Source organism: Lissotriton vulgaris, chromosome 1_1, assembly GCF_964263255.1.
Source record: "Lissotriton vulgaris chromosome 1_1, aLisVul1.2, whole genome shotgun sequence".
Classification (NCBI taxonomy): domain Eukaryota; kingdom Metazoa; phylum Chordata; class Amphibia; order Caudata; family Salamandridae; genus Lissotriton; species Lissotriton vulgaris.
The window spans coordinates 1396988846-1397005258 of record NC_141685.1 but is presented as its reverse complement, the minus strand read 5'-3'; the positions used below and the strand labels follow the sequence as shown (position 1 = coordinate 1397005258).

The following is a 16413-nucleotide window of genomic DNA, read 5'->3' as shown; positions in this document are numbered from 1 at the left end:
AAACTGCCATGGTGATTCTGCGACCAGGAAGAGGTAGGCTTTTCCATGTTTTAAAACCATATTGGGACATCACACAAAATGAAGACCAGTGGCAACATGACAAAAAGGCACATTACATGTGATGTGACCCGGATCACAGAAAAGAGTCCACATGACTCCTGAATCAGGTGCATTACAAAATGTGAGTCAGTATTTCCAGCAGCAGCTCCAAGGCGTGCATCATGGGACACTGCAGGGGTTTCAGGGACTTCCTGACAACTCTAGCCTTGCTGAGAAGTGGACTTCGGTCCCTGCCACGTGATGTGAAGAGACCCTCCATGAAGCAGCAAAACATGTCCACATCTGACATCCACTCACTGAGGACTGAACAGCACCTTCATTAGTGGAGTATATTGTATGCAAACCGGTTGCACACGTACTACTGAAGAGAACCCTCACAAGTGCAGCACATTTCTTGCACCCAGAGTTTCCCAGGCAAGAAATGCACTCTCTCCTGGGCAGCATGTCATGTGCACTCCTACCACACTTAGAAGATTGAAAAACACTCTCACTGCGGATTGTAGATCATCCTTACTCGAGCACCACGTCATGCACCCCTGAGGATTGAAACGTCACCTTAATATTACAGCGCAGTCTGCACCCTGGTGACTTCCTGGCACACACTAGGAACTGACAAACAATTAGACCACTTTCACAAGAGCAGCACATTGTGTGGACCTCAGAGGGGTCCCTATCACACCCTGGGGAGTGAATCATACTCACTAGTGCTGCACGTTATTTGCACTTCTCAGATCCACCGTCATACATAAAGGATTGAAGAACACCCTCATGTGTGCATCACATTCTCAGCTCCTCCCACAATTTAATAACATTCTCACTGTTGGAGCTCCTCCCTTGAACGGCCCCGGCACACGCTGAGAACAAAAAAGCACCTTCACTGGTGCAGTCATTAATTGCACTTCCCACGCTGAGGCCTGGGGAGCACCATCACTTGTGCCGCATAGAATTTGTTCCCGTGACCACGTGTTACACACTGAGGTTTTAAAAGCTCCTTCATTGGTGCACTCATTATTTGCACTGACTAGATTGGCTGTCATTTTGCGAAACAATATGGGAGTAGAAGGGTATTTTGCCAGTGGAGACAGGGTCAGGACTCCTGGTCCCCTTATATCAGAACTAAACAACAAAGTAAGGAGTAAACCCTTTCAATAAATCCCAACCTCAGTAGGGGAGGGCGAGGTGCGTTAATCAGAACCCATTATGGGACATCCTTTGTCCTTTAGAAGACCCCTCACTCACCCACCTGGTTGGTGACATGCTTCATCATCGGGGTCCCACCTGAACAGCCGAGTGCCGTCCAAGTGTGCTGCGACACCTGACTACAGTGGAGCTGGTTTCTTCTTTATATGTACAAGAGAGGTAATCATGTGTTTAAAAGGTATCCAATGTTACCCACTCAAAGACTTTATTCTGGAGTGTCTTGGATACTAATTAAAATGTGGGACTCCTGTTGCCCGATTAGGTGGGCTGTTGGTGTTTTAATAAGTCGTATAGTGTAGTTAAAAAGAGGTCTACATGTTTCAACCTATGTGTGATTGTAAGGTTTTCATCAGGACCAATGTAGCGCCAACTGGATGGTCTACGCACGCTAAGGCGCACCCTGTCCACGTTGGTAGCGAAGTCAGAATCACAAAATGTGATTCTAAATCAAAAAGTGTGTTCTTCTCCTGAATTCTGGAAAAAAACCTAGGGAAAAAAAGGGGTGGGGAGAGGGTTGTGGGTAACAGACATATATATACAAACAAATACACATATATAGATCTTATCATGATAAGTGCACCTTGTGAGGTCCCCACAACATCAGTGGTATTATCTGGTGGCGGACCAACAATGATTCACACTAACTGAGAGTGTGTGTTCTATGGCCAATAGAACTTTCAGACATTACGTGCTTGTTACAAAAAAGCTGTATCTCTGTATCTATATTGGTTCAACCCACTGGAAACGTATTACTTGTGAGCTATCATCCATACGTGTGGCCAGCGCTAGTGGAAGAGGCAGGCACACAGAGTAATAAGCATTGTGGGTGTCATGCCTCGTGGTCGAGGTAGAAGTGATCGTGGTACGTGCGCGTAGCTACTGTCAGCACATACATATCTGCATCCAAATCAAACGCGCTTTCCGAGGGAACCTGACGGTACCAGGGTACCTCCTACGTGTGAGCGAAAGTTAATAGATGAGAAATTAATAAACTTTAATCAAACACTGCTTGGCGTTTAGTAATATCTTACAAGGAGCGCTGGAATTTATGGCTCCATGGGCGTCCCCGAACCTGCAATATGAAGCCCTCGCAACAATCTGTCGATGAAAAACAGCGAGGTCAGGCAGGTAGTAATGAAGGCGAAGAAAAAATGCGCCTCCGGTATTAATACCCTTCGGCTTCGGCGATTAAATAAAACAACTTTACTTGTGGAGGGAAGACGGGTGCAAGTCGTGCCTATGCTGTTTCAAAGGGAGCCCCGTAGTGTGGAGATCGAGCCCTTCGTGGCAGTAATAAGGAGTTGACTGCTTCCGGGAAGGGTGTGGTTAGGATGAACGCGTCACCCCCCTGCCGCAGCCAGTGAATGCTGCCGGTCGCGGGGGCTTGACTGACTGCTCATGGAGCATCATTAGTTGTCAGGCACCTAGTAGCTAATCAGTGTCAAAGACCCTGTACCTGTTGTGGACCTGAAAACTTTATCGGGCAATGCGCCTCACAAGAAAACACTGTTGTTTTATCGGGCAATGCGCCTCACAAGAAAACACTGTTGTTTGAATTAGGGGCTTTAATGCTCAGGAAGAGTGATTGTTGCTACAGAGAGACAAAATAACATAAATTAACATTAAAATAAATGCTCGTGGGCAGAGTTGAGGATCATAGGAAGTAGTAGAATCATTAGCGATAATGCTATTTAACACTAGTGGGCAGAGTGGAGGATCCAAGGGAATAGTGGACTCACTAGCAAACCCTGTTGGATCGGTATTGTTACAGGAGTGCTCCATAGTGTCTCTATAGTGGCATTGTGTCCAGAGGAGAACCCCATATTCATACAATCAATCAAAAAATTATCAATTTTTTTTTCTTTTAAATAAAACCGGTGTTCCACAGTGTCTCTTACATTGAATTACGTGCAGGGGAAGCCCCTAGCTTTGGACACCAATCCCGGTCTGCTGTTACTTAGGGAGGACAGAGTTGCATGGGATATTGTCATTTAAGCTAGATTTGTGCGTGGAAAGTCTATAAATCCAACGTTGCTCCTTTTCGAATAGACGTTGCGTTTGGTACCTGCTATTGTCAATTTGTTCTATGACTGTCCATTTGATGTCATTCGGGCTGTGTTTCATGGATAGAAAATGCTCTGTCAGTTTTGTCATTGACTTCTGGCATCGGATAGTACTCCTGTGTTCGCAGATGTGCTGTTTTATTCTTCTGCCGGTCATCCCTACATACCTCAGGTTGCAGGGGCATGTGATTAGATACACCACGTTTGAGCTGTTGCAGTTAGTATGTGAACTAATGGTCCACGTTTTATTCGGTTCCAGAGCAAGTGTTTTAGTGTTCTCAGTTAGCGGGCAAACGCTGCAGTTCCCACATTTGTAGTGGCCTGTGATATTGGGAAGGCCCCAGGTATTATAGCTTTGGAGAGCACCCTCACTAGTGCAGCATATACCCCTGACTGTGTCACACACTGAAGTCTGCAGAGCACCCTCACTAGTGCAGCATATACTCCTGACTGTGTCATACACTGAAGTCTGGAGAGCACCCTCCCCAGTGCAGCATATACTCCTGACTGTGTCACACACTGAGGACTGAAGAGCACCCTCACTAGTGCAGCATATACCCCTGACCGTGTCATACACTGAAGTCTGGAGAGCACCCTCACCAGTGCAGCATATACCCCTGACTGTGTCACACACTGAAGTCTGGAGAGCACCCTCACCAGTGCAGCATATACCCCTGACTGTGTCACACACTGAGGACTGAAGTGCACCCTCACTAGTGCAGCATATACCCCTGACCGAGTCATATACTGAAGTCTGGAGAGCACCCTCACCAGTGCAGCATATACCCCTGACTGTGTCACACACTGAGGACTGAAGAGCACCCTCACTAGTGCAGCATATACCCCTGACTGAGTCATACACTGAAGTCTGGAGAGCACCCTCACCAGTGCAGCATATACCCTTGACCGGGTCATACACTGAGGTCTGGAGAGCACCCTCACCAGTGCAGCATATACCCCTGACTGTGTCATACACTGAAGTCTGGAGAGCACCCTCACCGGTGCAGCATATACCCCTGACTGTGTCACACACTGAAGTCTGGAGAGCACCCTCACTAGTGCGGCATATACCCCTGACTGTGTCACACACTGAAGTCTGGAGAGCACCCTCACTAGTGCAGCATACACCCCTGACTGTGTCAAATACTGAAGTCTGGAGAGCATCCTCACCGGTGCAGCATATACCCCTGACTGTGCCACACACTGAAGTCTGGAGAGCACCCTCACTAGTGCGGCATATTCCCCTGACTGTGTCACACACTGAAGTCTGGAGAGAACCCTCACTAGTGCAGCATATACCCCTGACCGTGTCATACTGAAGTCTGGAGAGCACCCTCACTAGTGCAGCATATACCCCTGACTGTGTCACACACTGAAGTCTGAAGAGCACCCTCACTAGTGCAGCATATACCCCTGACTGTGTCAAATACTGAAGTCTGGAGAGCACCTTCACCAGTGCAGCATATACCCCTTACTGTGTCATACACTGAGGCCTGGAGAGCACCTTCACCGGTGCAGCATATGCCCCTGACTGTGTCACACACTGAAGTCTGGAGAGCACCCTCACTAGTGCGGCATATTCCCCTGACTGTGTCACACACTGAAGTCTGGAGAGCACCTTCACCAGTGCAGCATATACCCCTGACTGTGTCAAATACTGAAGTCTGGAGAGCACCCTCACTAGTGCAGCCTATACCCCTGACTGTGTCAAATACTGAAGTCTGGAGAGCACCCTCACTAGTGCAGCATATACCCCTGACTGTGTCAAATACTGAAGTCTGGAGAGCACCCTCACTAGTGCAGCATATACCCCTGACTGAGTCATACACTGAAGTCTGGAGAGCACCCTCACCAGTGCAGCATATACCCCTGACCGTGTCATACACTGAAGTCTGGAGAGCACCCTCACCAGTGCAGCATATACCCCTGACTGTGTCATACCCTGAAGTCTGGAGAGCACCCTCACCGGTGCAGCATATACCCCAGAATGTATCATACAATGAAGTCTGGAGAGCACCCTCACTAGTGCAGCATATAACCCTGACCGTGTCATACCGAAGTCTGGAGAGCACCCTCACTAGTGCAGCATATACCCCTGACTGTGTCACACACTGAAGTCTGAAGAGCACCCTCACTAGTGCAGCATATACCCCTGACCGTGTCATACTGAAGTCTGGAGAGCACCCTCACTAGTGCAGCATATACCCCTGACTGTGTCACACACTGAAGTCTGAAGAGCACCCTCACTAGTGCAGCATATACCCCTGACCGTGTCATACACTGGGGTCTGGAGAGCACCCTCACCAGTGCAGCATATACCCCTGACTGTGTCATACACTGAAGTCTGAAGAGCACCTTCACCAGTGCAGCATATACCCCTAACCGTGTCATGCACTGAAGTCTGGAGAGCACCCTCACTAGTGCAGCATATACCCCTGACTGTGTCATACACTGGGGTCTGGAGAGCACCCTCACCAGTGCAGCATATACCCCTGACCGAGTCATACACTGAGGTCTGCAGAGCACCCTCACTAGTGCAGCATATACCCCTGACTGTGTCATACACTGAAGTCTGGAGAACACCCTCACCGGTGCAGCATATACCCCAGAATGTGTCATACCCTGAAGTCTGGAGAGCTTCCTCACTAGTGACGCATATACCCCTGACTGTGTCATACACTGAAGTCTGGAGAGCACCCTCCCTAGTGCAGCATATACCCCAGACTGTGTCATACACTGAGGACTGAAGAGCACCCTCACCAGTGCAGCATATACCCCTGACTGTGTCATACACTGAAGTCTGGACCCTCACCAGTGCAGCATATACCCCTATGTCACACACTGAGGACTGAAGAGCACCCTCACTAGTGCAGCATATACCCCTGACCGTGTCATACTGAAGTCTGGAGAGCACCCTCACTAGGGCAGCATATACCCCTGACTGTGTCACACACTGAGGACTGAAGAGCCCCCTCACCAGTGCAGCATATACCCCTGACTGTGTCACACACTGAGGACTGAAGAGCACCCTCACCAGTGCAGCATATACCCCTGACTGTGTCATACACTGAAGTCTGGACCCTCACCAGTGCAGCATATACCACTCACTGTGTCATACACTGAAGTCTGGACCCTCACCAGTGCAGCATATACCCCAAGGCTGTGTCACACACTGAAGTCTGGACCCTCACCAGTGCAGCATATACCACTGACTGTGTTACACACTGAGTACTGAAGATCACCTGCACCAGTGCAGCATATATCCCAAGGCTGTGTCACACACTGAAGTCTGGACCCTCACCAGTGCAGCATATACCACTGACTGCTTCACACACTGAGTACTGAAGAGCACCATGCTGGTGGAGCATATTCTATGCACCTTTACTAACCTCCTGACTCTCACTGAATATTATAGACTAGTGCAGCGCTTTCTCTTCACCCTGTGCACTCTCCTTCACACACTGTAGCATGAAAAGCACCCTACCCAGTGTATCATAGTCTTTCTACCACTGACCACCAGTGTCACCAACTGAGGCGTACCCCACTAGTGCTGTACATTGTCTGCACGCCTAAGATGTACCTGGGCGACATTGCAGAACACCCTCGCTAGTGCTGTACATTGTCTGCACATCTAAGATCTACCTGGACCCCATTGACGAACACCCTCACTAGTGCTGTACATTGTCTGCACATCTAAGATCTACTTGGACCCCATTGACGAACACCCTCACTAGTGCTGTACATTGTCTGCACGCCTAAGATCTACCTGGACCACATTGCAGAACACCCTCGCTAGTGCTGTACATTGTCTGCATGCCTAAGAACTACCGGGACCACGTTCTGAACACCCTCACTAGTATTTTCTGCTCTCGTGAACATACTCTGCCTTATACTGCCTTTGATAGAGCAACCTCAGTAGTGCAACACATTCCTAAATCCCTCAGCACTCTTCGTGCAGTGAAGATTGAAGACCTACCTTATTAATACAGCCCCTGGGCACGCTCTGTCAACCCTGAGGACTGAAGAGCACCCTCAGGAGTGCAGTGCATGCCCAGAAGCCCCTCGCACCTCCTGCCCTACACTAGCGATCGCAGGGCACCGTCAATAGTGTAGCATATTCTATGCACCCCTCCAGATCTCTGTACTGTGAATGGAAGAGCACTATCCTTAGCGTATCCTCAGAACTCCCTGGTATGCCCTCTCCTTAATGCATCCTCAGAACTCCTTGGTACACCCTCTCTTTAGTGGATCCTCAGAACCCTGAGGTACACCATCTCCCTAATGCATCCTCAGAACTCCGTGGTACACAACTCTCCTTAGTGCACCCTCAGAACTCCCTGTACACCCTCTACTTAATGCATCCTCAGAACACTGAGGTACACCGTCTCCATAATGCATTCTCAGAACTCCGTTGTACACCCTCTCCTTAATGCATCCTCAGAACTCCTTGGCACACCCTCTCCCTAATGCATCCTCAGAACTCTCTGAGGTACACCCTCTCCCTAAAGCATCCTCAGAACTCCATTGTACACCCTCTCCCTAATGCATCCTCAGAACTCCGTTGTACACCCTCTCCTTAATGCATCCTCAGAACTCCTTGGTACACCCTCTCCTTAATGCATCCTCAGAACCCTGAGGTACACCCTCTCCCTAATGCATCCTCAGAACTCTGAGGTACACCCTCTCCCTAAAGCATCCTAAGTACTCCGAGGTACACAACTCTCATTAGTGCACCCTCAGAACTCCCTCAACACCCTCTACTTAATGCATCCTCAGAACTCCCTGGTACACCCTCTCCTTAATGCATCCTCAGAACCCTGAGCTACACCCTCTCCCTAATGCATCCTCAGAACTCCTTGGTACACCCTCTCCCTGATTCATCCTCTGAACTCCCGTGTACACCTCTTTTTAATGGATCCTCAGAACTCCGTGGTACACCCTCTCCCTAATGCATCCTCAGAACCCTGAGGTACACCCTCTCCCTAATGCATCCTCAGACCTCTGAGGCACATCCTCTCCCTAAAGCATCCTAAGAACTCCGAGGTACACAACTCTCCTTAGTGCACCCTCAGAACTCCCTGTACACCCTCTACTTAAGTGGGTAAAAAAGCCTAGGACACATAGGTGTTTACCCTGCCCTAGGAGTCTGTATTGATAACCAGGGGGTCCTTGTTTTTCTCACACCCTCTACTTAATGCATCCTCAGAACTCCCTGGTACACCCTCTTCTTAATGCATCTTCAGAACCCTGAGGTACACCCTCTCCCTAATGCATCCTCAGAACTCCTTGGTACACCCTCTCTCTAATTCATCCTCTGAACTCCCGTGTACACCCTCTCCTTCATGCATCCTCCAAAAACTCCCTGGTACACCCTCTCCTTAATGCATCCTCAGAACTCCGTGGTACAACCTCTCCTTAATGCATCCTCAGAACTTGCTGGTACACCCTCTCCTTAATGCATCCTCAGAACTTGCTGGTACACCCTCTCCTTAATGCATCCTCAGAACTCTGTGGTACACCCTCTCCCTAATGCATCCTAGAACTCCGTGGTACACCTCTCCTTAATGCATCCTCAGAACTCCGTGGTACACCCTCTTCCTAATGCATCCTCAGAACTCCGTGGTACACCTCTCCTTAATGCATCCTCAGAACTTGCTGGTACACCCTCTCCTTAATGCATCCTCAGAACTTGCTGGTACACCCTCTCCTTAATGCACCCTCAGAACTCCGTGGTACACCCTCTCCTTAATGCATCCTCAGAACTCCTTGGTACACAACTCGCCTTAGTGCACCCTCAGAACTCCGTGGTACACCTCTCCTTAATGCATCCTCAGAACTTGCTGGTACACCCTCTCCCTAATTCATCCTCACAACTCCCATGTACACCCTCTCCTTCTTGCATCCTCCAAAAACTCCCTGGTACACCCTCTCCTTAGTGCATTCTCAGTACTCCATCGTACACTTCATCCTTGATGCATCCTCAGAACTCCCTGGAACACCCTCTCCTTAATGCATCCTCATAACTCCCTGTTAAAAGCGGGTACTGAGTAGTGCCTATGACGTGCCCAGGCCCCTTGGCACATACTACGGGTTGAAGAGCACCCTCACTAGTATAGCATATGCATTGTAGCCCCTTGTATGCTTGTCACACAATGACATATGGAGAGTCCATTCACACTAGTGCAGCACATGTTCAGCTCAGATCCACTGGTGTAACACAATATTATGAGCCCCCCCCCCCTGCAGAATGTGATAGAGGCTTCTGAGTAGCCTATCTCTCACAGATAATCATTGGTCTTGGGCTCAGTGGGGACCGCCTGAAGGGTTAGAGCCCCCTAAAGGTTTGGGGTCCCCACCTGCTCCCCAGGGGCTGCAGGGGCCTGCGTTCAGCCCCTGCCCAGATTGACCAATCATTCATCGGGAATCGAAAAGCTGCCTCAGTAGAGAAGCAAATACTCTACAGCGCTGAACACCACATGACACGAAGTTCTCTCACTAGCGCTGCACATTCTCTGAACACCTAAGACCCCGGGGAACCAAAGACGACCGAAGAACCCCCTCACTGATGCGGCACATGTTCTGTACCACAGTAAACTCGTCAAATAATCAGAACTGAAGAGCACCTTTTGCACTACACGAATCCACTCTTGGCAACCCTGAGCACCACCTGTCACGTACACAGGATAGTGACACACCCTCACTAATGCAGGGCATTACTGAGTGTCGCTGTCGCACAGTGGGAACTGAGATGCTCTTGCCTGGTGCCTCACACCGTGACTATCTAAGAAGATGAGCATTCTCTCTTGAGCAGCAGTGCCTGCCCTCTCACCTGTGAACAAACCCACTCTAGATAACTAGTCACACACTGAGGCCACACCAGGGCAGACATCACCGACACACGCTGAATACTGAAGACACTTAGTGCAGCACACGCGCTGCAACTTCAAGCAGCACCGGTCACACACTGAGGAGGCATGTGATCTGCACCTCTGAGAAACGCCACCACACACAGAACATGGAAGAGTCCTTCTGATGTTGGATCTAGAATGTTTATCATTACGGAGACCTAAGCTTAGGGGGATTCAGGACCCGACCTGGTGTCATCTGTCCCCTCAGGCTTTATGATTGTTAGGCTTGACTGGCCCCTCCATAGAGGGGTGTGGCTATTATACTAAAATAAAGTCTATTAGGTGCACCTTAGAGCCAATTAGTGTGGACTTTGACGGGATGTGTGAGGTGGCAGAGTTTAAACTTAAAGTGATCAAGAATATCTCACTCTCCGGGTTACTGATATATCACCCCCTGGCTCTTGGTCTCAGTTTATCGAGTCCTGGGGCCGAATGTCTTTACCTTGCTCACTACATTGGGTGATTTTAACTCCCACTTGGAAGATAAGGGGCGCAATGACTCCATCAAACTGCTGGGATGTATGTCAAGCTTTGGATTTATCCAACTGGTCAAATCCCCGACCCATACAGTAGGACATAAATTGGAATGGATTTTTACCAACCATGAAGCATTGTCGGTGGGGGATACTCTTCCTTTAAGCTGGGTGGACCACTCAGGGGTGACTTATAGAATGTTAACGCAGACGAAAGTAGGACAGTCACAGGATAAACCTATACTCTTTAGGAGTTGGAATAAAATCTCTGCAGAAGATATGACATCTGCGCTTAGAGAGACTTTTGAAAATAATAATTATGCCCATAAACTTAGTGCAGATAACTTTAAAAACTGGCTTACGGGCACCATTGACCAGGTCGCTTCTATTAAATCTATGATTTGCACTAGAGCCAAAGCTTCCGCACCCTGGTTCTCGGAAGAATTGAAAATACTAAGAAGGCAGTGCTGGAGGCAAAAGAAAAATGGAGGGCTAATTCTACATCAGAAGAAAAAGGTAAACACAAAGAAGTGTTACTTATATATAAACGTGCTAGTGCCGCAGCCAAATCCACTAGTTAAATTAGAAAAATTTGAACTGTCACCAACACTCCCAATGTATTATTCAAGGTGGTCAAAGAGCTTTGCATACCGGGTACTCAGCAACCCTTGGAAAGCTCTCAAAGTTTTTGCAATAATGTTGCAGCGTATTTCAAAGACAAGATCTTAAAGATCTAGTCTGAGTTCAACGTACTGGAGAAAGAACTTCCCTCTGCATTGGTAACGGAATATGCGTTCGACCATTATGTGCTCTCTGTTTTGTCAGCTTTTACTCTAATCTCCTTGTCTGAAGCAGAAAATCTTCTTATGAGCTTAAAATCAGGATCACCTGATGGTCCCTGTCCTCCTACAATTCTTCAACGTCCTCCATACCTGATTGTGCCTTTCCTGCAAGAGTTTTCCATCAGATTTTGCCCACAGGAGTATTTCCTCAACTGTGGAAGGAAGCAGTAGTCCTCCCCCTCCGAAAAAAAGCCTAGTGGGGATGCGGAGGATCTTAAAAATCTGCACCTTATTTCGCTGCAGCCTGCACCAGCAAAGATTTTAGACACATATTTAAACCAGGAACTGGTTAAGTTCATAACTCCACATGATCTTTTAGACCCTCACAAAATGGATTTTGCAGTGGTCATAGCACAGAGTCGACATTGATTGCCGCTGCAAATTCTATACAGTGCCAGGTAGATTGGGTAGGTGCTGCTATTCTGGTAACGCTGGATTTGTCAACTGCATTCAATACGATATCCCCATCCCGCCTGGTGCAAAGACTACATCAGGCAGAGGTGAATGATACGGCTTTTGAACTTTTAGAGTCCTTTCTGACTAATAGGACTCATAAAGTCAGCTGTGGCAAGTTCAGGGCTGATCCTTTCCAGCTTCCCTGCGGAGTTTCAAAGGGGACCTCCCTCATTCAGACCGTTTTTAACACATATGTTGCACCCCTGGCCAGACTGGTGAGGTCGTTTGACTTTCAGGTGCTGTCTTAAGCAGACGAATTACAAATCATTGTTTCTTTAACTGATGATTTGCCTGGGACAGCTGACAAGATTAAATTCTGCATGGTCAGCGTTAGTACCTGGATGAAGGAAAATCATCTGAAATTAAATGCCGATAAGACGAGATCCTGGTTTTTGGAGCACAGCAATCGGTATCATCAGAAATCTGGTGGCCTGAGATGTGCGACCCATTACCTACCCCTGTGGCTTCAGGCAAAAACGTAGGTGTCATTTTTGACAATTCTCTCACTTTTGACACACAGGTCAATAGAACTGTAAGCTCCTGTTTTTATATAATCAAAATCCATTAAAAAAATCTTTGCATTCCTTTTGGTGGAGCCTAGAGTGGCAGTAGCAATTGCTCTGAAAACATGGGGGCATATTAACAAGGGCTTTATCTCCGCTTTTTTGGCTTAAAAAGCCAAAAAAGTGGAGAGAAAACTATTGTCCTATTTACAAGAGGGTGCTAACATGCATAATCGCATGTTAGTACCCTTTTTCCAGACGCCTCCCTTTGCATCTCTGAGAGGCAAAGTGGGCGTCACTGGGCTTACCTTGGATGGACTACCATGTAAAATATTGCTGATGTTCACATTGCAATATTTACAAGGCAGCCCACAGGATTTTAGCACACATTATATTTTGGCGAAAACGGCGGTTTAACGCCAAAAACTAACGCCTGCTAAAATCCTGACTTACCTATGCTTAACATAGGGGGTTGAATATGCTGATACGACCACAGGGTCGCATCAGCAAGGTTATCGCCGTTTTGCAGGGAACATCGCTGGTTTTCCAGCGATGTTCCCTGCAAAACGGCAATTTCCCCGCTTTCGCTGGATTTTTTATCGCTGTTGTGAAAAGCGTTGTGGATACAGCGCTATCACAGCGATGAAATCCAGCGATAGGATAAACATCGCTAAACGCGCTTTAGCGTTGTTTATCTCTAATGGTTGTTGGTATGCCCCATGGTGCCTTGATTATTGTAACGCTTATATTTAGACAGCAGAAGTGTCCTCGCTCATCAGATTGCAGGTCACTCAGAATGCGGCGGCACACCTACTTCTGAATGTCCCCAAACATCGCTCAGAAAGGGAGGGTTTGCGCTCCCTTCACTGACTTCCTGTTAGACATTCAAGGCGCTCTTCATGGTATTTCAGGTTCTACACCAGCAAAGGTCTGTGCCTCTCAGAACAGCTTTTCATTGGTACACTCCCGAAAGAAAAGACATCCTAGGTCATCTTGCCTTAAGAAGATGACTATTCCAAAACTTAGGAAAGCTGGATGGGTCGACCGCTCCTTTTCTGTAGCGGATGCCAAAATGTGAACCCCCTGCCCACTCAAATTGCTAGTCTGGACTCTTTTTATGCCTTTCGGAAGCAATTAAAAACGTGTCTCTCTTCTCTTCCGTAATGGCATGTTGTCTTTTCTCATGAATTTAGCGAATGCTTCTTTCTGTTGCTTCTAGCGCTTTGACGCCTTGGCATAATGCGCTATATAAGATTCTTTGCGTTCCATTCTTAGTGCAGCACACGCATCACAACCTCGAGCAGCACCTGTCTCACACCCAGAATAAGGTCTGAGGAACGCCACCATACACACAGAACATTGAAGAGCACCTCACTGATGCCACTCAAGCTCCACCACACACGCAGGTGATAGACACACCTCCACTGGAGGAAGTCATGATCTGAAGACCCCATAGGCAAGTCACCAACCCCACACTGAAGAGTAAAGAACACCCTCACTCGTGCAGCACGTGATCTACAGCCCCAGTGAGGACTGAACTGCCTCATCACTCCTGCCACGCGCGCTCCACACCCTGACGCACACACAGGATCGGAGCAGGACACCATCACATGTGAAATACATGCTTTGCAGCGGTGTGGACAACGCATAAGAAAGTAAACAGCCTGTGTTTACGGGTATTCTCACTGAGGCAACATGTTGCGCACCTCTAAGCGACAAGTGCACTCAGGGGGCACTCTCACCCGTGAGGCACACACTCTAGAACACCACCTGTTGCTCCTCGAGGATTTACAATCTCCCTCACGAGTGCACGCGTGCTGCGTGCCTGCCCTACGTCACACGCTCAGGTGACGCTCGTTCTCCCTGGTGCTGCACGTGACGTAGACTTCAGACATCCTTCACTCGACGAGGACTGGGAAGAAGGGCACGTGTTGTTAGTAATAGTGAAGCATCGTCGAATGTACTTCACGTGTGTACACATTTTTCTGGGTCACCCAATCTCCACCCTGGTTTGCCTCTCGGCTTCACACAGATACAGTCTTCACGAAAGCTGTCCCTCCGCCATACCCTCAGAGTCCACCCTTCCATTGCCCCCTCTCACCTTCACAATAATGTGTCCAAGTGTCACTCATTTGCCTCCACGTCACTCTATGTTCTCTCTTTGTCTATTCTCCTCCTTCCTCCTTTCCACTATATTCACACTTGGCGTCATCATTATCCAATTGTACGTTAACAATTCATCTTCCATTGTCTCCACCTTTCATGTTTCACTCCTCGGCCCTCTCTTTCACTATCCCTCACCCCCGTACATTCAGCCTTCCCGGCTCCCTTTTATCACTTCTCTTACACTCACCTCTTCCATCATTATCCATGTCCATACTTCTTACACAGTTTTCCCACCAAAGCCACTCCAGACCCCCTCACACTCACCTCTTCTCTTGAATTGTCCATCCTCTAACCCCTAACACTCACCTTTTCATTTGTCCTTTCGCACATACAAAGGGAGTACACGGAAGAAAAAACTGCCCCCACACACTTCCAACCATGCCCCTAATCACACAGAGTGAATAGGGAGGTGAGAAACCCCAACACACTTTGGGCTGCTCCCCCTGGGAAATTCAGAAACAGTGGTGCCAAATGGTGTCTCTTACACCCAAAACGGTTCCTCCTTTGTGCCAGTCTCCTAAATATGTACATAACAAACTGGCCAGACTCATCAGAGTATGGGCACCAGTTTAACAGCTATGCAAACAAATCACAACTTATTATGCACCCCGGTCAACAGACTAACTCTTGTCATGCGCATCGACAAGACTGAAGTGATTGTTTTTGGCAACAACCGGCTCAGTCTGGCCAGTCCAATAGTGTCCTGCCTTCCTGGTTCTCCTCAATCTCTAGATGATCAAGCCCAGAACGATGGTGTCATATTTGACCACCTATCCTTTAAACCTCAAATTGCCATGCTGAGGTCTACGAATTTCTGGAAACTTTAATACTCCGACAAAAACCTAACTCTTGTTGTGCCACTCCCCTCTTCCACTGGCCCACTCTCCCTCATTTCCTTCATTGACCCACTCTCACTCACCTCTTTCATTGTCCCACACACCTCTTCCATTATCTCACCCCACTCAACACTTCCTTTGTTCAATTCACACCTTTTGCATTGTCTCACTCACACACACCTCTACCATTGTCCCACTCAGCTCTTCTATTGTGTTACTCACACTCACCTATTCCATTGTCCCACTCACCTTTTCTATTGTGTCACCTCACTCACCTCTTCCATTGTCCCACTCACCTTTTCTATTGTGTCACTCCCACTCGCCTCTTCCATTGTCCCACTCACCTTTTCTATTGTGTCACTCCCACTCATCTCTTCCATTGTCCCACCACCGCTTCCATCGTGTCACTCACACTCACCTCCTCAATTGCTTCACACTCACCGGTTTCCATTGGTCCCCCATGCTCTGCTGCTCAGGCAGGATCTACTGCCTCTGCTGCTTAGGCTGAATCTACTGCCTCTGCTGCTCAGACTGGATCTACTGCCTCTGCTGCTCAGCCTGGATCCACTGCCTCTGCTGCTCAGGCTGGATCTTCGATCTCTGCTGCTCAGGCTGGTGTTGCTCAGGAGGGTTCCGCCTTATATAGCTGGTAAGTGACTCATATAGATGGCGTGACCTCTGATTCTGAGGGAAATTGCAAAAGAGTGATTGGCAGAGAACCCAGTGTGTAGGCGGGGAGGATGGGGCAGCAAGGCTCAAGGTTTCTTCCTAAAAAAGCTTATCAACCTATAATCATCTATGAGAGAATTAAGTGGAAAGATAAATAAATAAAAGAGGCAGTGTGGGTGTGAAAGGGAACTTACAGAGTCATGTAGGTTTGACTACCAGTACCAGCGTTCTCTCTAT

At 48.2% G+C, this 16413-nt stretch overlaps 1 protein-coding gene across 1 annotated transcript in view; it reads right to left on the bottom strand.

Annotated features, from left to right (window-relative positions):
- Positions 1–16122, bottom strand: part of LOC147750574 (galectin-1-like) — a 46196-nt gene extending 30074 nt beyond the window's left edge. Inside the window, exon 1 of the mRNA XM_086966977.1 lies at positions 15949–16122. Within this exon, the coding sequence (XP_086823103.1) occupies positions 15949–15969 (21 nt within the window). The 5' untranslated portion in view covers positions 15970–16122. The remainder of the gene's footprint in view (positions 1–15948) is intronic.
- Between the last annotated feature and the right edge of the window lie 291 nt (positions 16123–16413).